The sequence below is a fragment of the Leucopleurus acutus genome (assembly GCF_964270905.1).
Source record: "Leucopleurus acutus genome assembly, chromosome: 6".
Lineage (NCBI taxonomy): Eukaryota > Metazoa > Chordata > Mammalia > Artiodactyla > Delphinidae > Leucopleurus > Leucopleurus acutus.
The window spans coordinates 75,605,645-75,632,566 of NC_139149.1; the positions used below are offsets into that span (position 1 = coordinate 75,605,645).

At 41.8% G+C, this 26,922-nt stretch overlaps 2 protein-coding genes across 4 annotated transcripts in view; one reads left to right on the forward strand and one right to left on the reverse strand.

Moving 5' to 3' along the window:
• The window catches only part of GLS (glutaminase), a 78,975-nt gene extending 72,860 nt beyond the window's left edge, over positions 1-6,115 (forward strand). Inside the window, exons 15-18 of the mRNA XM_082841858.1 lie at positions 1,283-1,344; positions 2,463-2,539; positions 2,627-2,690; positions 5,450-6,115. Of these exons, the coding sequence (XP_082697984.1) occupies positions 1,283-1,344; positions 2,463-2,539; positions 2,627-2,690; positions 5,450-5,606 (360 nt within the window). The 3' untranslated portion in view covers positions 5,607-6,115. The remainder of the gene's footprint in view (positions 1-1,282; positions 1,345-2,462; positions 2,540-2,626; positions 2,691-5,449) is intronic.
• Positions 6,116-10,909: 4,794 nt separating this feature from the next.
• The window catches only part of STAT1 (signal transducer and activator of transcription 1), a 42,551-nt gene continuing 26,538 nt past the window's right edge, over positions 10,910-26,922 (reverse strand). For all 3 annotated transcript variants that reach the window (XM_082841856.1, XM_082841854.1, XM_082841855.1), the window contains exons 15-25: positions 26,195-26,236; positions 24,865-24,948; positions 24,316-24,414; positions 23,078-23,213; positions 21,627-21,676; positions 20,841-20,935; positions 19,916-20,061; positions 18,180-18,365; positions 17,136-17,211; positions 16,142-16,241; positions 10,910-12,068 (exon numbers count right to left, since the gene is read on the reverse strand). In XM_082841856.1, the coding sequence (XP_082697982.1) occupies positions 12,054-12,068; positions 16,142-16,241; positions 17,136-17,211; positions 18,180-18,365; positions 19,916-20,061; positions 20,841-20,935; positions 21,627-21,676; positions 23,078-23,213; positions 24,316-24,414; positions 24,865-24,948; positions 26,195-26,236 (1,029 nt within the window). In that variant the 3' untranslated portion in view covers positions 10,910-12,053. The remainder of the gene's footprint in view (positions 12,069-16,141; positions 16,242-17,135; positions 17,212-18,179; positions 18,366-19,915; positions 20,062-20,840; positions 20,936-21,626; positions 21,677-23,077; positions 23,214-24,315; positions 24,415-24,864; positions 24,949-26,194; positions 26,237-26,922) is intronic.

Sequence of the window (26,922 nt, forward strand, 5' to 3'; positions counted from 1 at the left end):
GAATTAGGGAAGTCCAGCAACGGTTAGTTCCAGTTCGATTTAAAAGTTCACAGGTTGTGGGAAAGGGAAGCTGTAGTGGAAAGGTAGAATGTCCAGGTTAAGATCTAGATCTTCCAGGGCTGTGGCTTTGTTTGGGGATAGCTGGGTTACTTTCCATCCCTCCAGGTAAACTGTTTTCTACCACTGAGTCCAGTGTCAGTTGGATCATCAGTATGAATGTTGAAGTTGCAAAGTTTAAGACAAAAGTGGGGATTTATGAAGTATTTACAAACAGTGTATGTTCAATAGTTTGGTTTCTCAAAAACAGTGTTGGATGGTCTTTATGAAAGCCAACCAAAATCCAGTGGCCTTTAGGATAACTAGCCTCTTCCTTAATTAGTGACAGGAAAGTGGATAATATCAAAAGAAGATACACTTTGAATTCTTGGAGCACTCAATGTCAGTGACTTAATATTTTGGGAGTCTATCCACCTTTTGGGCCGAGGCAGTGTCACAGGCTCTGAGAATGCCCCCATTGGTACTGCCTGGCCATTGAACTGAAGACTGCCTTTCCAGTGAAGTATAGTTCACTGAAGTGTAGTAAGTTTGAGATGATTAATACTGAATGTTGTCGCTGAAGATTTCCAAAGAAGCCAGTGATTGGTGAGGACAGGGATTGTTGGCAGGGATTAGACATTTATATAGCATGACTTAGTTTTTAATAATGATGTGATGTGAATTTTATGAGTATACAAGTCAGCTCCCACCACTGAGACATACTAAATGAGAAAGGTTCCAATTTTCAGTTGCCCCAACTATGTGTGTTTCACAGGTCAGAAGTTTCCATTCTTTTGTGCCAGTTGATATCATTCCATTCCTTCCCTCATGTCTCTTTATTGTTGGATTCCCCTCATAATCGTCTTTTTTTTTTTTTTCGGTACGTGGGCCTCTCACTGTTGTGGCCTCTCCCATTGCGGAGAACAGGCTCAGCGGCCATGGCCCACGGGCCCAGCCGCTCCGCGGCATGTGGGATCTTCCCGGACCGGGGCACGAACCCGTGTCCCCTGCATCAGCAGGCGGACTCTCAACCACTGCGCCACCAGGGAAGCCCCATAATCGTCTATTTAAAAAGAAAAAAACACACGTGTGTTCTTTGTGATTACAGCAGTATACTTATGATAAATTTTTGTGTGTGACCCAGCTGAAGTGTTCAAACCACATGGAAGTCACTTACCTGGTGACAGTTGTCCATTCTATGTATTTATTTTCCCCTGTGGATACCTCAACTTTCTTTTCTTCACAGGTAAAGTCGGTGATAAACCTTTTGTTTGCTGCGTATACTGGAGATGTATCTGCACTTCGAAGGTATGTTAACAGGGTGGGTGAGCATATGGCTTACAGATGTTTATGAAGTTGCTTCTGGGCAAAGGGCCACTTTAAAGCTAAATAAAGTCTCACTTCCATTTCCCTCTAATAAAAATGATCCAAAGTATTAAGTTCCCACTTCCAGTGCCTTAGTCTCGCTGTACAGTCTTTCCTTTTCAACCTCCTATATAAAAGCCCAGTCCTCTGTTTTCCCAAGTGGTAACTGTTCAATTAATCTGGCTAATTGGTATTAGTGTTTTACTGGAATTGGACAATGACTTTTCAATCCCCATCTACCCACCACTCTGCATCTTTGGAGGTGAGGGGGGTGGGCAAATAGGGGTATCTGGTGTTCTGCAGATCCCCAGTGTTGGAAAGGTCATATAGGACTGTATACTTAACATAAGGTCTCTTGTAGAGAGTTGCAGCTGAACTTTAAGGTGGAAAAATGTCTATGCTTAATTTCCACCTTCATTTTAAAGTGTGATTAGTACTTGCATCAGCAGTATTGTATTATAAACTTTAAAGCTGCTAAGAGACTAGATCTTAATTGTTCTCACAAAAAAGAAATGAAAATTATGCCCCATGAATATTTGCCAACACTACAGTGGTAATCGTCTTGCAATACATAAATGTATCAAATCAACATGTTGTATACCTTAAACTCACATACCTTTATTTCAATAAAAATGTGCACTTTATTTTTTTAATTTTAAAGTCTGATTAGTATTTGTAGACTGTAAAATGTTAAAGAATGGGAGCCTTAGTGAAAACATGTAACTTTAGTATAGTTGTTAGTTTCTTGCCCTTCCGAGGCACAAATTTAGGGTATCGTTGTGCCACCATTCTTGAGTTTTGGACAATAATGTAATGAAGCTTAATTCTGTGAGAGATGGTGAACATTTCCTCTTACCCAAAAAGAGCAAAGCTAAGGAAGAACGGTAGAGTGGCATTTACTCAAGGTGTCTGTATACTGGTTGAACAGGGTGTCCCATTAGTGAGCCTGGTGAAGGATGACACCTTTCTCACAGGACCTTAGACTGAACTGATGGAGGAAATGTTACAAAAGTGAATTAAATTTTTTATATAATGAATAGCTATACTTAACAAATTTTCAGATTTGCTTTGTCAGCCATGGACATGGAACAGCGAGACTACGATTCTAGAACAGCACTCCATGTAGCTGCTGCAGAGGGTAATATATGAACCACTCATTTATTAATTTTTTTTGAGACTTAATTTCTACTTAATACTAAAACCTGCTTGTTTGTTTTCGATGTAGGTCATGTTGAAGTTGTTAAATTTTTGCTGGAAGCCTGCAAAGTAAATCCTTTCCCCAAGGACAGGTGAGCTGTTGTTACTTTCTAACATATAATTGGCAAGCCAGTGTTTTATCATACAGGGCTCTAATAGTTAGATGGTGGTATATTTAAATCCACTATGTATATGTTGGCGTCATTATTGAACTTGCTGTGGAGCCTTATAAAGGCAACCAACAAAACCTTGTTTCTGTTCAGTAGATCGTTCTCTCTCCTATATCCTCTTTCTTACCTAAGGAAGTTCTCTTAGAATTTTCTTGGTTAGTCTGTCAGTCATTGTATTGTATGAAGAAAACAATTCCTGTTGTCTGGAAAGATAAAATAGGAATTTTATCCTCATGGGCCTTTTGACTACACAGGGTAGACAAGATAAACATTTGCAGGGGCATATGAAATATGTGTAAGGAGATTACTGTACAGACCTCTAAAATGAATATATTGGAGTTTGTTGAAATTCCTGGATTTGGTTGGAGTCAGTTTTAGAAAGCTTCATGGAAGTTGAATTTTAACCAGTGCTTCGGGGAAGAGATGAGATTTGAGGGCACAGAAGGAAGAGAAGGGCACTCCAGACAGAGTGGAGAAATATGCCTGGAATATGTTCTGCTCCTCTCCTCTCCCTTCTGGTCCACATGGAAAATTGACATTCATCCTGCGGTAAAATACTGTTCACAAAGTGGATAGCCAAGGGAGGGGTAAGAGTGCAGCTTACATATATGCATATGCTTAAAGTAAAGCCTGTACTAATATACTGGCATGTTATATAACTGGAGTTACATAACTGGATGAGTCAGTGAGTAATGAGAATAAAGGTTTAGAAGAACGGAAAAAAAATATTTGGTGGGAGAGGTTTGATACTTATGATTAGGAGTTTGGGTATTTGAGGACAATTTGAAGTACGTTTGGAGCAAGTTGATTATTCTCTAGCTATTAGATCTTTCTGTTTTAGTAAGGTTTTACTATTTTTTAAATTAGTGGTTTGGGTTTTATTAGCTCAGCTTGCAAGATATGCAGAAAAGTTATGGCATCAGTGTCTGAAAACTGTTAGCAATTTTGTAAGTACGGTAACACTTTGATTACCTAAACTCATGATCTTTATTGGCAATATTCTAAAACCTCATGTTAGGGTGACAATTCTCCCTTTTATCCTCAAATGTAATGCCCATACCAGCTCTTTCTAGAGCAAGAAACTGAAGAGAGTGTTTTCCCCTGCCCCTAGTATTTATAATCCCAAGTAAAACGCTATTTACAGGCTGGAAATATTTACTGTGCTTTGCATGTTGAAGGATCAAAATGTTTTATTGTGGTTTTTGCCTTACACTGGCCCCTAGGAATGTGAAAGCAGAAACACCCATCTGAGAGGCAAAAGTTAGCTCAGTAACTAACTTGGTAACTGCGTATTCATGATTTGAGAATGTAAGCTAGACCAACACGTCTTCTTTCTCTATTTCATAGAATCAGTGTCACCTCAAATTGTAAAATAGGCTTGAGCAGATTTAGTGTATACTTCAGAGCTGATACTTTGCATTACTTCACGGAAAAGAAGCGTTGTAAAAAAAAAGATAACTTGCAGTTAACATTCAGTTTTTCCAGAAAGACAGATAATTATATGCTGTAGATGATTGAAAAGTCACCCCACCTCCCGGTTTCAGGCCACTGACTCCCTAACTTAATGAAGGCCAATGCAGAAGTAAAAGGCAACTTAATTCAGCAGTTTTTGGAGAAGCACAGAGATACACGTAAAATGTTACTTACCTGATTTGAAAAATTAAGAACAGGTTACCAAACTTTATTCAAAAATATTTTTTAAATGAGATTGTTTTAAAAACCTTTGAGTTCCATATTGGGGCCCCACTGAGAAGGGAAAAGGTTAAGAACAAAGAAAGAAGGAAAACCAGAAGCTGGTGAGAGTGGCATGTGAAAAAGTGGAGTCAGAGAGCCTGGCAGCCATGGAGAAGTTAAGTGACATAGAGAGTGGATGAGAAGAGAAGCTTAATAGTTTGTGAAGTACTAGGGAGCTAATTATCATGCTCTGTCATTTACTTGGGTTGTGCTTTACAGTGCTGGCTCCTCTTTCAAAAGGCTAATTAGCTGATTAACCACTGCTGGCAACTCTTCCTTTCTTCTTATCTCCAGTCTTCATCTAGATGACTAAAGAGCACAGCTCAGAAACACACTTCCTAGGGAAAGGGTAGTTGTTCTTCTGGTTGTGCAGTGGTCCAATTGAGCCCCTGGAGTCCCATCCTTACCACAGATGAAGAAAATGTCAGTTCCTCTGAGGCCAGTCTTGCTCCTCCAAAGTGTATTTGAGCCCTAATAAGATCGTGGTTATTACCAGACTTCTGAGATCTACTGTGATTTTACATTGACAGGAACACACATTTTCTACCAAAGGCTAGGGTGATGGATGCTATAGAGCTGATTTTTCTTTGAACGTTCTATTTAAAGAATGATCCTTGGGGCTTTCCATGAAGTTAAAGTTTAGAAATACCAGAGTCTACCTTATCTGTCAACACTAGAACTTCCCATTCATAAGCACTTAGATAATGTGAACAAGACCCTTTTGCAGAAGGTAGTTTTCTCTTCCTCCCCATATCCCAAGTTGTCTCCAAGACCACTTTTTGGATTATAAATCCCTTTCTGCATTTCTTCAATATTACTTGTGATATTGCGTAAACAGCTAAATTTGAATGGCCCTTTAACCGGCATTTAAAATCTAAGAATGCTGGACTATCATCTTTGTACAGAAATTATCTAATGACCCAGTCCATGCTGTGCTACTTGTTTAGGTGGAATAACACTCCCATGGATGAAGCGCTGCACTTTGGACACCATGATGTATTTAAAATCCTGCAGGAATACCAAGTCCAGTACACGCCTCAAGGAGATTCCGACAATGGAAAGGAGAACCAAACCGTCCATAAGAATCTGGATGGATTGTTATAATGGTCTTAAGCCCAAGATTTAAATCACTTACCTATTTAATTGTGGAAAATGATTACGAAGAACATGTGTATTTCTATCTGGTAGTGATGTATATTTTACAACATTTGTCATTTCAGTGTTACTGGAGTTTTCTTCATTGTGCACACAGGACAAATCTGATCTCTTTGGGAAAAAATAGAAATAAAACAATCTCCCTCCATAATGTGAGCAATATTTACCTCGCACATTGTATAATTTGATGTAAAAGAAACAGTTACCAATGCTAGCTTAACTGTGTGGTCTTCGTGATTTATTTTTGTGTATTGTGTGACTTTTCAATTTATGGTGATGATCTGCTGATGTGCATTTATAAATTAAACTCTGTTGTACAGTCTGTCCAAATGGGTCAAGGCTGCCTTTAGAAGCAAAACTGTATGATTTTCATGACTTCAACTATGTATTTAGTTTGAGTGTTTGAACAGTTATATGCACTTATGGTTATGTGTTTGAAATACCGCCTGTCACCCTAGGTTCATGATGTGACTCTTTAAAAATTATAATAGTTAATAACTATTAGTAGGACAGACCAATTCTGACTAGATTTTATCAGGGAATCTGTTTAAGATATGTTTGGTGATCAAAACAATGTGTGAATGTAGTTAAAATAATTTTTGAAATAATTTCCTTTTTCTATATCCCCTTAGACCAGCCTCTCTTCCCAGATGTTTAGCTATTTGCCTCTTTCCTTTAGCTGGGAAAGTGGGTGCTGGCATACTATGCAGTTTTCATGTTTTCCACAATAAATCAGAAAACGCCTCATGTACCTGGCATCCGAGCTGTGACATGCCATTTGTCTATAGGAGATGAACCAGAGACAAATTACTAAGCTAAGTACAAATTAGTCAAATTTATCAGCCAATAAAAGGAAGGGATGTGCTACTTCAGCTCTTTAAGAAGATATTTTTCAGCTTTCAGGATCAAGATAAATTCAGAAGTGCTCTAAGCTACCAAAGTTATTATGAAGGTATGGGAACGGCTACAAATAACATTTGTTTTTAAACCTGTCATTAAGAGTCTGCATCAAGATATTTGTTCTATTTGGGGGATCACTAGATCACTCCAGTTTTCTCCTGATTTTCTACCATATATTTTTTGTGGACTTTAGAGTTAATAATAAGAAAAGGCCATTTCATTTTAAATCGAGACCCATCGTTTGTCTTGCAGAGGAACTGCACACATACGTTATCCTGTCATACTCAGAGGTAAAAGGGTATGTTAATAAGGACTTCTGATATTAAGCACACACACAGGCACACACACACACACACACACACACACACTCACAAATGGACTTCTTTGAAGCTGTGTTTAATGAAATGTGCAGAACCCTCAACTACATGAATACTGGTTGTTTCATTAATATAGCAAATTCCTTTTTTTTTTTTTTTTCCTTTTCTATCAGCACACACTCTGCTTCCAAGCTTTATCGTGCCTAATGGCTCCTTTCCCACTCCAGCAGCCTCCAAGTGTTTTGATTATTGCTTCCAGTCTAAATCAGTGACTTCAGCCATTGCCCCCTTATTAACCTAGACGTGTTCTTTTGGTGGAACACGGCCGGTGTTCCTTAACTGAGCTGCATCAGGCATGAAGCCATTCTCGTGTGTGTGCTTCTGTGGGGAGTATGGTGGGTGGGTGTCCAGCCCTGCTGCTGTGTTCCTGCCTCATGGATCTACCAAGACATGCAGACAGGTGGTATATGTAAAACGCTGCAGAGGAACGGCATTATTCCCAAAGATATTATGGGGTAGACACTCTTTAATAGAAATCAACTGAAATAACTGCTCCAACAGCAGCTTGCTCTGTGTGATTTAAATGAAACATTAAGATGGTTCAATTACACAGCTTAAAGATTACCAATGATTCTGAGGCTTTTCTCTAATAAAAAGAGGTTCTAACTATTATTTGGGAACAAAGAGTTTTCATCTTTTCTCAGATTGTAACTATTTTGTGAAATCTTTGTGGTTTAGTTAAATGTGCCCTTACTTACCCATGAGGTTATTTATGACTGTACACTGGTTCCTGTTCTGGCTGTTTGCTGTTGGCTGGTGATAATAATGAGTACATTTGATTTCAATGCTTTTAACTGTGCTGTTAACTGCTGCCATCAGTATACTCCAAAGATCTCTCTGTTTGGGCTTTAGGATCATATGTGCTTTTTCTGTACCACAGAGCTCTATATGGTGGTGTTTATTTAAAGCTTTGTATACACTGTTGTTTTTGCTGGTCTCAGTTCTAATTATCATCTCATCTTTGAGTGTAATGTGCTGTACCCCACTGCTGCCCCACACTGCCCTTTAGCTGCAGAGCTGGATTAGCTATCAACCGTTTAATGCTGTTACCTGCTTGGCAGGGACTGAATGACCTGATGTTGGATTTAGATTCTTCCTGGGGATTGTACAGCTATGAATGTATTTGCTTCCAGAACCTCCCAAAGTGAATCTAATCTTAAAACTGTAAGTTGTAAGTATTCTGAAATTGGAAAATATTTATTTTAAATGAAATTAGGTAGTGTTGCTTTTTACAGCTTAATAAATACATGTATCAAAAAGAACTGAAAATGAATTTTTTTAAAGGTTTTCTCATATCACTGGGTTGGGAACTCCACTGAACACAGGAACTATGTCGAGGCATTTTTAATGCCTTCTGTGGACCAGGTACTATGCACGGTGTCCAGTGGGGTTACCTCAATGACTAAGATGAAAATTCTGTAAGCAGTTCATCCCTGAAGGTGAGAAGACAGGCAGGCATGTGTCTAGTCCTCTTAGAAGCTAACACTATCCTTTTACAGTTAGGAGGTGCTCAGTAAATATTTGCTGCATTGAATCTTGCACTAGAAGGGTTCTAACCTCCTTTAATGAGAAGAGAAGGTGTTTTCACAAAAGTCTTGACATCTATTTGTGGAGCTGCCACACTGGGGTCTGCGTACAACAAGCTGGTAATGGCAGCTCCCACCTGGTCCGTGGGTGTGTGAAATGGCATTCACTCCCAATGCCAGAAACCTCTGGTTTAGGGTTAGCATACGGTTTTCTAACCACAGAGAAGGTACATGAACACCACGTATACCATGGCTGTCCATTTTCAACAAAGTTGTTTGTCACAAAGGAATTTGCTTTGCTATAGCAGTCAAACGTGTTTATTTGTCTGTATTACTGACATTTTAGAACTGGAAGAGATAGCCAAAATCTCTAAGCTAATCTCACCCTTTCTTAGATGAATGCCATTACTTTGAAATCGTGTATATTTCTGTATACCCTTTAAATTATTTGTAGCTTTTGGCCATGTTTGCTTCACGAAAGCTTTCTTAAGTTTTAATAGGTAAGATGTTTGTACCAGAACATACGATCCAGTATCTCAGAACATCTTAAGTTCCACCAAAGCAGAGATCTTTGTCTGTTTTAGTTTACCGACTTCGTTTCCCAACCATCTAGAATAGTGCCTGGCTCATGGCAGGTGCTCTCTATATATCTGGTGAACTAATACATGAATGAATCTTGACTAACCAAAGAAGCCACTTGAGTAAGGACCCCTTACTCTGGGCACAGCATCCCAGCTCAAAAAGTAGGTACCAGAGCTTTCAAAACAACTTCTAGTTTTTTCCTGGGGTAGTCAGATGTGAAAGGAGTGCTTTGTTCAATTAAGACTTAATATCCCATTTCAGCTTACAGGCAACAAATAGACTTCCATCCTTGAATGCTGACTAAATAGCAAAATCTACTTATTGCCATCTCAGAAGACACTTTCCTGAAAAGGGAGAAATTTGTCCTGAGTGGTGCATAAAAGTCCTAGGCTTATAAAACCCCATACCAGAAATACTCTTAAAACACACAAACATCCCTTAGCCAGAATCTGTTTAGTGACTTCTTACAATGATCAGTTATACAGAAATACAAACATACCTGCTAGGCAGGGCATTATCTACTTCACTCCCTGGAGAAATACAACTCTTCATGTTCGTTATGAAGAAACTTTATATTTCCTAGATGTAAATACTGTAGATAGGGAGGTGAGAACAGTCATATTTGCTATGAGGCCAGAATTCAAGCTTATACCACTATTCCCTGATAGCTCATCGAACAACAGTTGCGTCTAACCTGCCAGACTTACATCTAACTTGCCAATTCTTTTATTTTACTATTTTTTTCCAGCACACAATGCCTTTTACTTTGAGAAGGGCACAGCTTTCTAGCTTATAACACTTTTGGAGAAAAGAATGGCAGCTTTTTGTGTGGGTGTAGTAACTTCTCAGAAAGTAATACCTCACCTCATCAAGGAGGTGTGGGGTTTAGATGCTGCTATGGACACCATACAGAGTCCCATTTTACATGTATTTTAAAATTAAAAACTTGCATTATAGCAGTACTGAAATTCACTTTAAAATAAATGCCAAATTATTTCTGCATTTGGAGGCAGCTCTGGTGGTCACCAAGACCAAAGGACTTTCGTTTGTTTGCTATTTATGGTACTCATTATAGCTTGTTTCAATAATGTTTCCTCTGATCTCTTCCACCAACCTATCTTAATCTGGGTAAGAAAGGGTAACACTTAGGAAAACGGTATTAATCATGTTTAAAAATAAGGACTGATATATTTTTATGCTTAATCATAAGAAAAGATAAGAAAAACATCAAACCTACACATAATGCCAGTAACTTTTTAAATCTTTATACAAAATATCTGTAAGAGACTAACTTTATAATTTTAATACTTTTTAAAAGTAAACAAAGTCTCTTGACTGGTGCAGTAAAATGAAACTATGCCAAAGCATTCTTAGAGGGCAAAAATATACCAAATAGTTAAACATTAGCAATTAGGAACAATTTAACTGTCATCTTTGTTCCTTCATCATTTCAATTTAAAAAGTCAACGCAAACCCAGTCAGGTTGATGTCAATCATCTTATGTAAAATCTGAGAGGAGGCCTTGATTTGTGTTTAATACCAAGGAAAGTACCATGTGCATATTATATTTAATGCAGTACCTATACTTTAGCTTTAATTTTGAGACAGACTTCAAGGAAACTTTATTCCCACCAGAAAAATACAGTATTTACCTAACAGTATGATTGTGGTGGTGACAGTAGAAAAATAAGATGCACCTGCAGACAGCAGTTTGTGAATGTTATCTAGAAGAACCCTGTCAAACCCACGCCCTAAACCACTTTTTTGCATGTCAGTGCTAATGGAGGGACGAGGTAAGTAACACAACACACTTCACAAAACATCATCCAGTCCAAAAAGGGTCTAGAAAAAGCACAAGAGAGACAGTGGAACCATTTGCAATGTATTTGTGAGAGAAACACATTCATCAGTGAAAGATACGCAATTCTCAATGCAGTTACACAGGATGAGTTTTCAAATTATCTGATTCTCATAATCTCTGGTTAATGATTTGTCCGTTACTATTTTCTCGTCTCAATTTGAAAATTTTATGACTAAGACTAAATACCAGCTAAAAACAATAAAGACAAGTGAACCCATTTAAGAAACATGCAATAAATTTCAGAGTTCGTCTACATCTACAATTAATTTCAACTTTTTGAAAAATAACAGGATTTACCTTAAGAGAGCTGTTAATAGTTTGGCTCCCTTGACAGAACTGTGAAGACAATTTCATTTACTAGTGACCGTGATGGAGGCAGAATATATTCAGCTTTGGATATTAAAGTTTAAACGGAAAACACTACTCACGAATTTGGAAAGTTTACTTCCTTCCCTTTGATATTAGCCAGTATCATAAAGCCATAACAAAGAGAAAAACTAATTCTCCCGAGAGAGAATTTGTCTCTAGCTTTCAATGGCTAGTGTGGAAGATATAATAAAGAACACAACTTTTATCCTCTGCCCAGATACAGGATGGCTACCTTCAATAAAGAGGTGATGTAATTCTATGTAAACTTAACCTTGCACTATTTCATAGGCAAACCACTGGAAAACTTCTAGCCACATTTAAAGCAGAGAGAACAAATAAGAATTCTCCAGAAGAGAAATATGCCAATCCTGCATGAAGCAGTTGCCTAAATAACCGTGTGATCTACCCAACCACCTGTAACAATTGAGCACTGACTCTAGGCATGGCATTTGCTAGATGCTGCTAAATATTTGACCTTTCCCAAAGGACTCTCATTCTAGTTCTGATGCTTTTGGTATATCTGGATGTTTTTTATTTGTAAAACCCACTCTGTGGAGAGGGCCTTTCGATTTTACCTTCAATAAGATGCATGAAGCCCTTCAGAGTAACAGATGTTTCTGAATTAGGGAAAAATCCACTTGCTATCAACAGGTTGCAGTGAATTTGTTGGCCTTTCTTTTGTTTCCCTAGAAACACAGGATGTGAAGGAACAGAGTAGCAGGAGGGAGTCACAGGTGGGAAGGAAAAATGTCACCAGAGAAGATGAGAAAAATTCATGCTCTTATACTGCATTCATCTGTAAAAAGAAAATGTGGTTACATTTATTACACTGCTCTTGTAAAACGCAGACTCATATATTTAACATTACTTGTGTGTTCTACAATGGAGTAGTAGAAAGACACATCCCCCGGCAAAAAACCACCATGGAATTAGAGGGCCTTCAGCATGTGCTATCCTTTCTCCTGGACTAATAGAGACCTTTTATGTCACCTAAGCTGATGGATTATTACTCTGCAGCCTGCTGGCTTAATTCTGTCCATTCATCCAAACTGCATAAAGCTTTCTGCTGTTATGCAAGTCTGGGGACAGAGCAACGTGGCAAATCTGCTCATGCAAAACAAGAGTGAGGCAATGCTGAGCTGTATGCCAGAGGGAGAGAGGGATTTGGGGGAAATGATGAATTTTCCTTAAAGGCCACTCAGCAGGAATAACAAACGAATGAGTTTCAGGTAGAGGCTAGAGAAGTAGAATCATCAGAAACCCCTCCACCTCTCCCAGCAGGGCCCTTCGGAGGCAGTGAATTGCTCATCCAAAGGACACCGGCCTGCCACCGACTTCCTATCTTACTTCCATGCTGGGCTCTCCCCTTAGACCAGGTGCTCTCGACCAGGGGTGATTCTGTCCTCTGGCAACATCTGGAGACATTTTGGATTGTCATGACCGGGTGTGGAGGTGTGTGTGCTACTGGCATCTAGTGAGTAGTGGCCAGGGATGCTGCTATACATTCTGCAACGCATAGCACGGCCCCATAACAGAGAATCGCTCAGACCCAAAACACCGATAGCAACACAGCTCTAGACTACAAGCCTCTTGAGAACCGAGTCCTTTTTTTTTTTTTTTAATCCCGAGTACCCAATAGTGGGTGGTACATAGTAGGCTCTTAGGAAAATATTTTGGATTGAAAAGCACAATGAAGGTTTTGCCCCTATGTTTCAGTCTGGCTGAGAGTAAAATATGTTAAGATGGTGGTCTTCAGAGAGAGAGAGAGAGAAAGCAAGCGACCCTGGATTCAAATCCTGTCACTGTCTCTAACTAGCTGTGTGACCAAGTCATGTTACTTAACCTCTAAATCCCAAGGTCCTCATCTATTCAAAGGAGACTGATAGTCTCTAACAGATAGATTTGTTGAAAGGATTAAATTATACAGCATATGTAAAATGCTTAGTAGACTAGATGGAAAATAGCAGACAATTAATAAGTGTTATTTAATATTTATCATTAAATTATTATCAGCTTTGTCCAAGCTTTGCCCAAAGGCCTCTAGGAGAGGAGACTGGTTCTCATGCTGTCCCAGAGGAAGAAGTTTACTGTACAGGGAAGCCAGACTAAACAAGCACTGAAGCCAGGCTACAGAAAACACTGGTGCTCTGTCTCTCAGGAGCCTGCGGTCCTCCTGCTCCTGAGGCGGCACCAGGCGCTGGCCCCAGGGCCCCCTGGTCCAGAGCTGCAACCTCCAGACATGGCCGAAACCAGCCAGCTCCTCGAAAGGTCTATTTCAGAGCACAAGCCCTAACTCCAAGAGTGGATGGATGCGGAAAGGAAATCGTGGCCAAGGCTGAGGACAATTTGGGACAGACAAGGTGGAGTCCACCCAATTCGGAGACTAATCCAACTTTAATTTTGTCTAATCAGTGCTGTGCCCATATTATAGCTCTTAAATCTTCTATGGGTTTACTCTGGAGATGTGTGTGTGCGTGTATATAAAAATAGATTTATTCTACAAATGAAATGAATGAAATCATCTGGAATGAAATGGATGGCTCCTGGGCAGGGGGAGAGGAGATCCAGAGCCACAAAACCATTTCCTGGCACTTATCTAGAGGAATTAAATTGCTCTCACAGTATCGTTCCGAGAGCAGAGAGAAAGCGGTCATGCTGCATGCACAGATGGAGGGGACTAATCCATCTTATTTTCTCAAGGTCACAGGGCATAATGGTATGACAGAGTTGGAGCTCTGATCTCCAAATCCCAAACACAGGCCTCTCACCCAAAGGCTACGCTGCCTTCGTCTTAATAAACCAGAACAACACATACTCAGTGTCAAGTGCAAACAGCTTCTCTTGGGTGCAGGTTTTGAATGAATCAGAGGTCAGCTTTCTGTGGGGGGGCATTCCAGGAGAGTAGACAAGAACACGCAGTCTAGCGACACCCCAGGTGGATTCAAATATTCGTTCCCTCATTTACTAACTACTTCATCTTAGTCAAGTTTCATAGTTTTGGAGAGCCTCTTTTGTCTACGTCTGTAAAGTGGGAAAAACAATAATACCTAACTCAGAAGGCTGTTGTGAGCACTAAGTTACTACCCGTGGAGTGCCTGGTACACAGTAAGTGCTTAACAAGTGTCACCTATTAATGGTGGTGATGACCATGATGATGATGTAACTTGCTCAGGAACAGCAAAGGAGGAGAAAAAGAAGATCGCGCTGTTGTTTGGTTCTGTCCATCGATCTTACACTTTCTAAATAGGGCTTTACAGCTACTCCATTTTTGTGTAGGGCTCACAAAACACTTCAGAGCAGTGTGGGGAGCTACATTGCAACAGAGGATGCAACCTTACACAGGTACAAGGTTCATCTTTCACTCGCCAATAGGAACAGAACTATTGCGCTATTACACTACCTAAGCATTTTTCTAAGTGATTTTTTTTCAGCCTTAACAGTCAGGAGGGTGTAAAGATTTTAGCCTGTACTTCTTCAGGTGAGGGAAAAGGATAAGGAAAAGGTTACATACCAGAAACCTGAGTCTAAACAGGTATTACTAATGCCGCACAAATGCATTCCCTGAACACAGGGATGCGCGACCCTGAACCTTGGGAGATGGCGCCCTCTCCCCTCATCCTGTCCTCCCTCCTGCATCGCTGAGCAGTCTGTGCCAGGCACCAGTGACGAAGAAGGGCCAGTAATGACTCAGAGAGGCTTTTCTTTAAAACATTAAGCAAATTTTAAAAAATGAACTGGGGGGCTTCCTAGGTGGTGCAGCGATTAAGAATCCACCTACCAATTCAGGGGACACGGGTTCGAGACCTGGTCCGGGAAGATCCCACATGCCGCGGAGCAACTAAGCCCGTGCACCACAACTACTGAGCCTGCACTCTAGAGTCTGTGAGCCACAACTACTGAAGCCTGCGTGCCACAACTACTGAAGCCTGCACGCCTAGAGCCTGTGCTCCGCAACAAGAGAAGCCACTGCAATGAGAAGCCCGCGCACCGCAACGAAGAGTAGCCCCCACTTGCCACAACTAGAGAAAGCCCGTGCGCAGCAACGAAGACCCAATGCAGCCAAAACTAAATAAATAAAGTAGATAAATTTATAAAAAATGAACTGGAATAGCTTCATGTGGAAAAGAGCTTAAAATTAAAACATCATCAGCAAAAATCCAGCCAATCAAAATAAATAAATAAATAAAATCTTTAAGGGGAAGGATTTCAGGTTGACAGGCAAACAATACTATCTGACATACTGAAAAACATTCTCCCAAAGAAAGATGCACTCTTTTGTGGACAGCCCTGTTTCCATCCCTATCACGGTACTCATGACACTCTGCTTCACTCCTTGAACTTTTTACTCTTGGCAAAGCCCTTCACAGCCCCAGGTGCTAGCGGTACAAGTTAGTTCTCAAACATAAATCAGGTAAAGTGTTTCGCTGTGGCTGCCCAAGTCTCTATGATGACTGTATACCAAGCATTAGTCTCCTCCCTTCCTAAAAATAACACCTCTTCACCCAGACACAGTGCTGAAACAACGGGACAAAAGGAAAACATTTTCTTATCAGAGAAATCCTAGTTCCTTAACATATGAGATTTCTATGTGGACAAATTTAAAAGGCAGAGGGGGAGCTTTTAAATATTTGAAATGTCATTATTTTTTGGAAGGTGATGAAGGCCAGGAGTAAAAATCCTGGTGACGACGTAGCTTGTTTAAACACAGCAGGCTCCAACTTGCAATAGCTAATCTAAAAAACACCCTTCTGGGCTCTGCCAGAGGCTCCTTCTGAGAACTCACAGATAGGCCCAGGGTCTGCCAGGCACCCTCCCTGCCTCAGAGAGCAAACACTCAGCGTGCTGAAAGCATCCCTGTGTGGTACTCACCATGTCAAATTCAACGGCGCCCACTATCCGAGACACCTCGTCAAACTCCTCAGGAGACATGGGAAGAAGGTTGTCTGTGGTCTGAAGTTGAGAAGGGTGACTAAAATGGGGAGAAAGAAACAGGAAATGTTAACATCTAGATTATGAAAGCAGTGGTGCAAACTTTGCCATTTCATCTCTGGCCTGTGACTGAATCACCATTTTAGATTTTTATTTCAGGGACGTGTATACACTTGTAAAATACATTTGAAAAAGGACAGATCTCGAGAGGTTCATGTCCCCAGCCCGGCCCCTTGGGAAACACACTGTATTCTAGAGATGTGAGCCAGATATAACCAGTCTGGATCCTGCACCGCTTCTGCCTGGGTGAACATGGGCACGAGCTCGTGCAGTTGTGTCACCTACCCTGGCCCGAGAAGCGCCAGAGAAATGTCTGGGGAGTCCCTCGTCCCTACCTTGAGGTTTGTATGCAGATAAGGCTGCTCCAGAGGGTTTTTACATGAAGGCTACATCCATTCACCCCAAGACAGTGCTGCAGGCCAAATAACTGACAATGACTTTTCCAAAATTTTTTCTACCTTTTACAAAATGAAACAACAAAATAAAAGCAAACGGAAAAAAATGTATCTCAGTCATTACTTTGGCCTTTTCTAGATTGAAAAGAACTGCTTGCCCACTCTGATCGATTTTTGTTCATTTTATTTACACTTTTTCAAAATATCAGTTTGGGGAGAACTTATATGCCTTAAATACAACTTTGTTTTTTTGGATTTTTTTGGTTTGCTGTTTGTTTGTTTGTTTTTATAAAGGCAATAAAATGCTGATAGGCAGTGACACCAGGATCTCTAATTAGGATCTTTCCACAGGTCCATCTGTGATGGTGGCAGCAACAATTACAATGGAAAAGCAAAGAACAAGCATCTTCAACAGGCCCCAGCCAGGAGTGGGGCTTGTTTGAGGATTTTAAACATGTCACTCTTCTGTGTTCACTTACACTTCAGACACAGAAATCAGTTCAGTCTTGATATATCCTGTTCCTTTAGGGCCATCAAGTTCCATAGGCTCTGGGGCTAGAAGCAAACACATCACGTACACTTTCCGTTAGCAGAAATTACACAAGAACAATCAACTTTTTCTTTGATCAAGACTGGACTGTTTTCCTTGGCAGTCAGGTTAGACTCCCCGCCTGGGTCACCTGAAATTGTACTGCGAATGCAGAAACAACCAGATGAAAAGGGGAGGCACATTCAGCACAGAAGTCAAGCTAAGACGGTTCTCTTTCCAAGGCTTGAAATCCTACAAAAGTTTTATCTGGTTTATGGTCCTGGCCTGGTTGGTGTAATAAACGCATCTGCCAAGGTAAGCGGGAGGCATCTAAAGTAATTGTGCTAACATTGAGACTACGGATCCTGAAAAATCATTAAGTCTGTTGGTGCATTCCAAACCAGACTAGTCTAACTTCCACTTTCTCAAATGCGGTTCAATGAAGACTAAGCAGAGGGAGACCCGTGTGCTAAACTTAGACCTGCTCTCAGTGATGGGACCTAATAACTTACCAGGTCACCGTGAAGGGACCACTTCACTTCGCCCGGGCCTCCATCTCCTCAATTTCAGGAGCAGGCTGACATAAAGCAGGTGACCATCACAGGTCCTACGTTTTACCCCTCCACGTAGAAAAAGTAAAAATGTAACAACTACACACGACCAGAAATGGACCTTCTCCAACACCCCTAAGATCAAGAACCATTCACTCCTTTCTTACTATCTGTATCAGGCCAAACAATGTATTATGTTTCAACTGCGCTGTGTTTATTAGAAAGCCTGCTTTTACCAATTCAAAAGAAGGGGTGGGCTAGTGACATGGCATGGGGGGAGTCTGTGCTGACATCTTGCACCGACAGGGAGGCAAGGGCAGTGTGTGGGGTTAACGCCTGTCTCCCGCAAACCTTCGGACTAGATGAAGGGAGAACAGAACCACAGGAATGACTGGGCTGTGCTGTAACTCATCAGGCAATGCTTGCACACTCTGCCCACTTACCTTCCTTTGGCCTGGAGTAGTACTTTCCAAAGGCATGGTCTTTATCAATATTTGGATACAGAAACTTCAAGGGATTCTCTGGAATATTTTCAGCGGCCATGACTTTGTAATTGCGAATAATGTCAGGGAAAGTAACAGCAGAAAGTTCTTTCTTTGTGTAGGGTTCAACCGCATGGAAGCAAGATTCTAAAAGGAAGAAAAGCAAAGTGAGTCCCGCAGAATATCCCTCAACAATAGAGAAGAGAAACAAACACTGCAGAGTTTATGGATTTGACAGAACCTGGTAAGAACGAAACACAATCTAGGAGTTACATCACAGAGCATGTAATTGCTTTATTCCTAAATAGATTATTATCCTTTCTTTAAAATAGGAAAAATAAAGGCCATCATTACTTTCGGTAATATTGCATTTGTCATTATTTACTTAGATTTGTAAGTCTAGCCAAAAGAAATGTATTAAATACCTTTAAAATAACTAATTACTAATTGGGTCTTCTTGGCTCAAGCCATAGATTAAGTTACTAGAAGATAAACTCACTTCGTCTTTCTTTTCATATTGAAAAATGAAAATAAACAACAACAACGCATGGAAAACAACTTTTTAAACAAACCAAAAAGAGACCCTGTTTGCTATTTTTTTTCTCTAATCCTTAATGTAAAAAAACACAGTTTAATTCACTCCTGGTCTTAGTCCCAGACTTCATTGGAATCCTGCTTCCTAACTGATCCAGGATTTCACTTTTGGGGCACACACTCCAGAGGTTGCTGTCAGGTGCTCTGGGGACTCTGCTCTAGAACTTCAGACCAAAGCTTTGTAGCTGGTGCGGCCCTGCTTTAAACTTTCCGGTTGCCAATGGTATTCATCTTTGCCTGGTTTGCTAGTTCCATCTCTCAGCAAGTTCAGGAAAGAACTACCGGGGGAGAAGAAGAAAAGGGCAGGCTCTACCACCTACTGTCCTCACTTGGCTCTAATCCCAGCTCTCCTGTATTTTTACCGGAAGAAAAAAAAAATAGAACAAGAAAAGTATCCTATCTTTTTGCATCTTCTAAACTGAAAGCATAAGTCACTGGAACAAATCAGTTTTCCCTCCAATCCTTCAAACAGAGCAAACTACAAGCAAGAGTGAAAAGTCACCAGTTTGTCTTTATCACTTTCTTGTCTCCACTGAAACCTGTTTCTCATTCCCCGGAAACCTGTTTCATAACGCGTAGGTTTTCAGAATTGTTTTTGCCATGGATGCACTTGGTCAAATAGAAACCCAAGATACAACCCAGATAAACGTGCACGAGCCTTCTCTGTCAGAAGGCAAGGTGGAGGGCTGTGCCCAGTCCCAGGACCCCTCTCACGGAGCCTGCCCTCATCCGTGCACCTCCACGTGGGATTCCCCTCCATGGGTCTGGAAGCTCACGCCTGCGCACTGTGGGTTTCCTCCCAATAAATGACTGCCAGTCATACTGACTCGCATCTTTCACCTACAGGTGACATACCTGACAAAAAGGAAAGAATGTGGCCTTGTCTTTAAAAAAAAATCATTTGCACAATATGTTCCAGGCAACGAATCCCAAATAGCCCTTGGTGATGTATTAAATCCTACTGGGGAAGCTCAGCTGGGGATAAGTGGAGGAGCTGCGACTGTATGTCAAAAGCTCATCATTTGTATGAGTTGATTTGCAGAGAAGAAGAAGGGCTTGCACCCACATTTTGAATCGGTGTGTGTGCAGGCGCCTTGGCTTACCACCTCCATTCTGGGGCCGCTCCACCCATGTGAACGTGATGGCCCCTTCCCGGCAGCTCTCACTGAACCGCAGCAGGAATGTCCCCGGCTGCTGGTCCTTCAGCAGAGCCCGCTCTCGCTCCTTGCTGATAAAGCCCACGATACACCTGCACATGGAAAGGGATTGATGGAGGTACTCTGAGGTTCAGTCATGACTGTAATTTTCACGTTCACTTACAAATCAAGATGACTGCAACTTGACACAAGAATACAGGATAGAAATGTATCAACTATTTTAGATGCTTTAAAATCTATTTCATTGACACTTCAGGAAGCATTTCACTCATACATATATATGCTGAAGTCCCCAAAAAGCTCATTAACATGGTGCCCGTTGGATGCTACTGATGATCAATAAATACTTGCTGGATTAATGAGCCTTTCATTTTCACCTGGGGATTCTGAAGGCCATGAAAATGTCTAAATTCATGCATCCTTTCTAGTGAAGAGAAAGGCTCAGACAATCCATTTTCATATTCTAGACCTCTGACCAAGTTAAAGTCTTTGCTGAAATATCAACTGACCCTGGGAAAACATTAGAAACAATTTACCGAGTCAAAAAAGTTTTTTCTTCCTTACTTGGAGGCAATAAAGCAGGTGCTCAAGAAATTTTCGTAGAATGAATGAAGGCATGAATGGAACTCAGGGTTTTAAAATTTAGCTTTGAAAATGCATATACATATACTACGAAAATATAATTTTAATCTTATGAGGGTCTACTATCGTGAATGCCTGAAGGGACAGCCTGCAAGCATCTGTTTCTGTGAGATGCACCCAAGTCCTGCCAAATAATGAAGTCTGTCTGGGTCAGGCCTATCTCAGCCTTGCAGCAATGGAGTGTGTGCTCAACATAGGTTTCAAAAATACACCTATCAACGGCCCTTACCCATCATTCCAGAGACAGAGCAGGTGCTTTTTAATGAGTTCAAGGATGCTTTCAATCCAAAGCCAGAAAGGAAAATTTTTATCATTTATATTTTCCTGCAAGTATACAGATGCACACATTAGAAACCAAGAAATCCAAACCAGTGACTTAGCATGTCTCCTCCCGCCATTGGGTTTTAGTTTGCAAAGACTGCCCAGCTGCCAAAGCTAGCACTGCCCCCTACAGAGCCGTCCCTCCCCTCTTACCAGCTTTCAGACACCAACCTCTCCATTTCCTGAGCCAGGCTCTGCTTCCCTCTCCAAACATTAGCGACCCAGCCAGGGAATGACCTCCAGCGTGATCCCAGAATACCAGTTGCCTTCACACTATCCAGTAGTGTGAGCTTGTCAGCACTGTCTGGTGACCCTAGCGGGGTCTGATTATTCCCCCCAACTGGTCTCACTGCTTGAGCAGGCTCAAGACACCCCAGCAGGCTGTCTACGCCGGCACAGACCACACGTTACTCATGGACGGAGCTAAAACGCTGCCAGGCCAGAGGTCAGTGTGAGCAAACAGAAGACTCATTACGGATATGAGAGAATGTTATCACCCAGGCAGGTGCTTCCTGTCAGACTCGCACTTGGAGACTAACCTTCAGCGCGCTGAAGGAAAGTAAACAACTTGCCCTAGGGGTTCTGGGGGCGAGAGGAACACGCCAAAGCAAGCACAGTGCAGCCGGCACCGCGGCGAGAAATCCGAGACCCTCAGCGGAAAGCACTCACAGTATAAACTCCAGACAGCACCCACCTTACAGAAGCGAGTCCATGGAATAAGCCCATCAGGGCCAGCACTGGGACCTAAACAAATAAAAATAAGTTTTTTAAGGAAATGGAAATCAATTCTGAAGCTTTGGCTGGACTGATGGCTGTGGTATTTGCTCTCAAAGAGCCAACACTCAGCAAAGGAAGGTTGTGTGTACACAGTTGATATTCTCAGATTCACTAATACAATCACTTGTGCTTTCTGGAGAAGCCTCGATTTGGTCCCCCTTGCGCAGTATCATTTCCCATTGCTTCCCTCTCCCTCCTTGGCAGGCTCCTCTCCCGGTGACCCTGAGGAATTTTTTTCAAGTTCAAACTAAGACCAAGATCACCCCTAGGTGATCGATTTAACTGACACTTGACTTTACAAGATTATTTTAGATATTAATTAGGCATTTCCCTCAGCCCTCCTCCAAATAGGACACAGGCTCAGGGAGGTCGATGCAAATCAAAAGCCCAGTGAGAGAAAGGAGAGGGGAAGGAAGCCTCGGGGTTACCAGCTACACAAATTGAAGAAGCCTGGCCATAAGAGGTGGTGAGCCTGACATCTCTCTTCACGGAGAACCCCAAATAAGCCACTGTAGGCAGAAAGGATATCTGTCTTAACTCTCACCAAATAAGGGAAAGGAATAGGAATGACTTCTTACTTTTTATTAAATTGCACAAGACTCTTACTGTGACAGCTGCATGGCCAAGAGAAGGCACTGCTGAGAGCCATTTGGTTAGGAAAAGCCTACTGGTGTTTGCAGTACATGCAGTTCTGCTATATAGAAAGCAAATCTGGCCAAAAGGTGACCATGGATTTTTAAAAAAATAGTTCAGATAGTCCCATTCATTGAAGATCTGACCTTGAGACTAGTAGGTCTTAGGTTTGCTTAGTGTGGGAAACTAATAAATCCATGACATCAGCCACTGAAAGGGAATTCTCTATCATGGGCTGCACCCTGCCCATCAGGCAGTGCTGGTCACGGGCATCCTCCTGATGTGGACAGTGTCTCCTCACACCTGGGCCACCTGATGTAAGAGACCTGGGCGTGTGCTGTGTGGTGGGCAGCCCGAGGACCTTATTCTTACCATGTTGGGGGCTTGCTGTTTTTCTCCCCAAGGTTAATAAAACTTCATATTTCTCAAAGAATTTAAGCCACAAGTAATATATTTTACATAATTTAGACATCTTTCCCCTAGGAACCCTGCTCAGAAATGTTCATATGAGATAATGGGGAAATGATTCATTTAAATCTTTTATCAGGTCTCTATCTCCTTCTAAGGTGAGGCATCATTCTCACTTAGCTATAATAAACTGCTGCTGGAAAAGCCAATAGATTTTAACACTCTCCTACCTTGGACAAAATAAAGAGGAAAGAGGGGGAGAGGAGCAAGTCAAGATATTTTATGAATTTCAACTGTTAGTTACGTAAGAAGTGAATATGCTCATACCAAGAAGTTTCTCTCCCAGCATGTTCAGCTGGTCCACATTGAGACCTCTTTTGGTGACAGAAGAAAACTGCCAACTCAGCACCTCTGAAAGCTGAGACCATCGTGCACAAGGCGGGTTCAGGAAGAAGGACAGATTCTAGAGAGAAAACACCCAGAAGCTAAGGGCTACTGACGAGCCACCAGTCACAAGCCTGGCACTGAAACATGGATCTGAGCCAAAGTTCAGTTCTCATCTATGACACACAGATGTTTTCACAGCTAAAGAAGAGAAATCCTCATTATTTGCAGATTCACATTTGTGAATTCATCAGCTCACTAAAATTTAATTCCTAAATCAATATTCATGGCATTTCTGCAGTCATTTGCAGATGTACCCAGGCACACAGCAGTGAAAAGTTTGAGTTGCCAAACACGTATGTTTCCAGGTGAGGTCAAACAAAGCTATGATCTGCCTTCCTATTTCAGCTCTCATACTATACCCGAGTGTCTTTTTTGAGGTCTGTTTAGCGCCACGGTTTTTGCATTTTCGTATGCTTTTTTGTTGGTGATTTCATTTTTAACATGGCCCTCAAGGGCACGGCTGAAGTGCTGTCTAGTGTTCCAAAGTGCCTTATGGAGAAAACGCATGCGATATACAAGCTTTGTTCAGACGTGAGTTATAAAGCTGCTTGCCATGAGTTCAATGTTAATGAATCAACAGGTATATTAGATAAGGGATCTTTAAACAAACAAGGTTATGTATTGATCAGCAAATGCAAAGGTTGTGCCAGAGGCTCATGGGAACCTAACCCTGTGTTTCCCCTAGATGCAGTGGTTCAGTATCTGCCAACTCAGTGTTCACAGCGACTTTAAAGGACGTTAAGTACAGTGAATAACCAGCATCAACTGTAATTAATCAACCATATTAGAGTACCCACACTCTAAGAATGCAGCAGGCTTATTTAGCATATATACATTTTTTAAAAAGCACAAAAATAAAGGACCTCTTCCACAGTAAAAGCTGTACGAAATCATCTGTTGCCTGAGCTTATTCACATGGAAGGAAAATCATAATTCTCATTTCTAATACATACACATGCTTCGCTTTTCCAGAATTACTCCGATCCTTAGCAATGCCACTTGAGTTGTGCCACTTTTCCTTCAACATCTGGCCCTTAGGGGCTCTTTCAGATATGCAGAAGCTAGAGCACGAGGTCTCTGGTTAACCCCTGGTACGAAAGTAGATGTGTTTTCCATACCCTGGGTTCTGCCACCAGCATGTTGTACCACAGGATGGAGGCCCAACCACTCGGGAGCTGGCTGACATTGGAGATCACCACGATGGGCAGAGAGGCCGTCTAGAAGATGACAAAGACCTTGAAATCATCTGAATCACAGAAGCATCCCCTTCAGACCACTATGCAGCCTCTCAACTAAGCGAGGGATTCCTGTACATTTGCATTATCTCTTATATTTGAAAATTAAGAATGTAAAGTCATGTTCTTTGGTTCGTAGTTGAATATGTCTTTGTTATATCTTTTCAGTTAAGAAATAAGTTTCAATGCTTCATATAAAAAATTAACATAGGACATCTCAACTGGAACATTTAGCTTATAGTACCCGAAGGTTAATTCAGTTCTCTAGCTGCCCGAATGATTAAATTAACATCAAGATAGTACTGGCTGAAAACAATAATCTTTTTTAGCAATTAGGTAAATACGTCTAAAATAAAAATTGAGAAATAAAAATACATGTAACAGTTTAAAATAAAAATAAAGTTTTCCACATCTGGAACATGTAAGTCTTACCTCAAGGTCAATGACCAAACCAGGCTGGCACAACTGGGTTTCAAAACTAAGGGAGTGAAGCTCTTCAGTAACGATGAGAGGACCCTTAAAAGAGAAAAGGGAAACAAAAGGAATATAGCGATTCATTCACTGATCTTGCAACTTGCAAGAGCCTACTAAGCATTTTTTGCAAGAGGCTGCAGACAGCCTGAACCTAACCAGCTGCAATTCAGAAGAACATTCCAATTTTTGCGCATCTATCCCAGATTTCATTATCCCGAGTATCTCACTGTTCTCTCAGAGATCAGATTTCAGATTTCTGATATTATGGCAAGGGATACGGATTCAGGGGAAAAAAGTGTCGATAGGGAAACAGCAACTTCTAATGGGTTTATTCATGACCTAAGGCATCCTGGCCCTCAGCCCCTTCTGAGGGTGTGTGCGGGCTGCACACCTCAGGCTGGCATGGGGTGGGAAGTGTACACGTGTTCCAGGTGTGATAATCTATCGGGAGGGCTGATTTGCATAAGCCTGGCTGGTCATAAAGTGCCTTGGTATGGGTAGAAAGGTTATATAGTGTTCAAAGTACCTTCATACACATATTATCTTACACGAGCATCACAACAACTTAGAACCAGAGAGATGTGGCTGCCCTCCCTGCTCACAGGAGAGGAAACTAAATCCTCGGGAGGTCACAAAGATAGTCAAGATCCAAACCAGGGCTGGTCAGGCCCGGGCCGGTGCCTGTCCCACTGTTCCACACGACCTCTGCTGGCTGTCGTGGGGAAAGACAGCATGCGTGCCACGCAGGCACAAAGGACGACGAGCGGTCCAAACCAAAGCAACTCCAGGCATTCTGTCCTCTGCCCATACTTCATATCTGAAGGCATCACAAACACAGCGCACTGGGTAGGGGACACGTGGCAGGAAAACCCTCTCGGCCCACATCATTTTTGGCAGGGCAGTCAATGAAGCTGGCCTCTAGTTCTAGCTCTGACAGTAACTCCCTGTGCACCCTTAGCTAAATCCTGCAAACTTCCTGTGGTCCAACTTCTTTACCTGCGAAATGTGAGTAACACAGTAGCCCACCGTACCTACTCTGCTGGGCTGTCTGTTGAGGGTCCCATAAATTCATGTGCAAAATCACTTGACAACCATAAAGCACAAGCACAGAGTGGTTTCACCGTTATGACAGATACACCATGTCCCAAAGCTTGTCCACTGCCCTTCCCTGCTGGGTCTTCCTGCTTCTCACCCCTCTGTGAGGTGTCCCTGGCCCCCAGGGCCACGGAGCCAACCTCATTGGACAGACCTGCTAGTTAGAGACCAATCACAAGAGAGAAAGACTCACCTCGTTGGTTCTGGCACCGGCGTTTTTCTGTTCTTTCAGTTGCTACAAAAAAAAAAAAATCTTAGTAAACAGTACCATAATCATCAAAGTTGCTATTTTCATCTACAAATCAAAGCAAAGTGGGGACTTAGAAAGAATGAAGGAAGTGAAATTATTTTCAGAAGGCAGAACAGGAGGTGAAGTGACCCTTGTGTGGGTTCATGAGGGAGAGTGCCTTTTCCCATCATTCTGACAGCCTGCGAACACCACAGGGTTGAGAAGATCCCAGGGAACAGCACCCTGCTCCCTCCCCCAGGCTAGCTTTTCCCGAACCATCCCCCATCACCTTCATTAGCTGTCGCATGCTCCCTGGGCTCAGGGCACAGCTTCTCTTGCCTTTCCCTCCGCAGAGTCTCCCAGGCCTGTGACTCAGGCCTCTAAGACTGCCCTCAAAAGGACTTCGATCACGCAGGTTCTAAGGGAGTAACCTGGAGCCCCCAGAGCAGCTCCGGACACCCTCAGACTCCTGGGTTGGACCGAGGCTCTCACACGAGGTCTAGCTTCCCAACTATGAGTTTGCAGGTTCATGAAATGGTTGCCAATAAAAAAAGGATGCTTTGAACCTCCCTGCAGGCTCCAGCCCAGGAATTGCGCAGGGCTCAGCACCAACGCCCCTACAGAACAACTGGCAGCCCCGATTTTCAGGGAGAGAGGAGAGAAGGCACCACCCACTTAAACCCCTCTGCTGA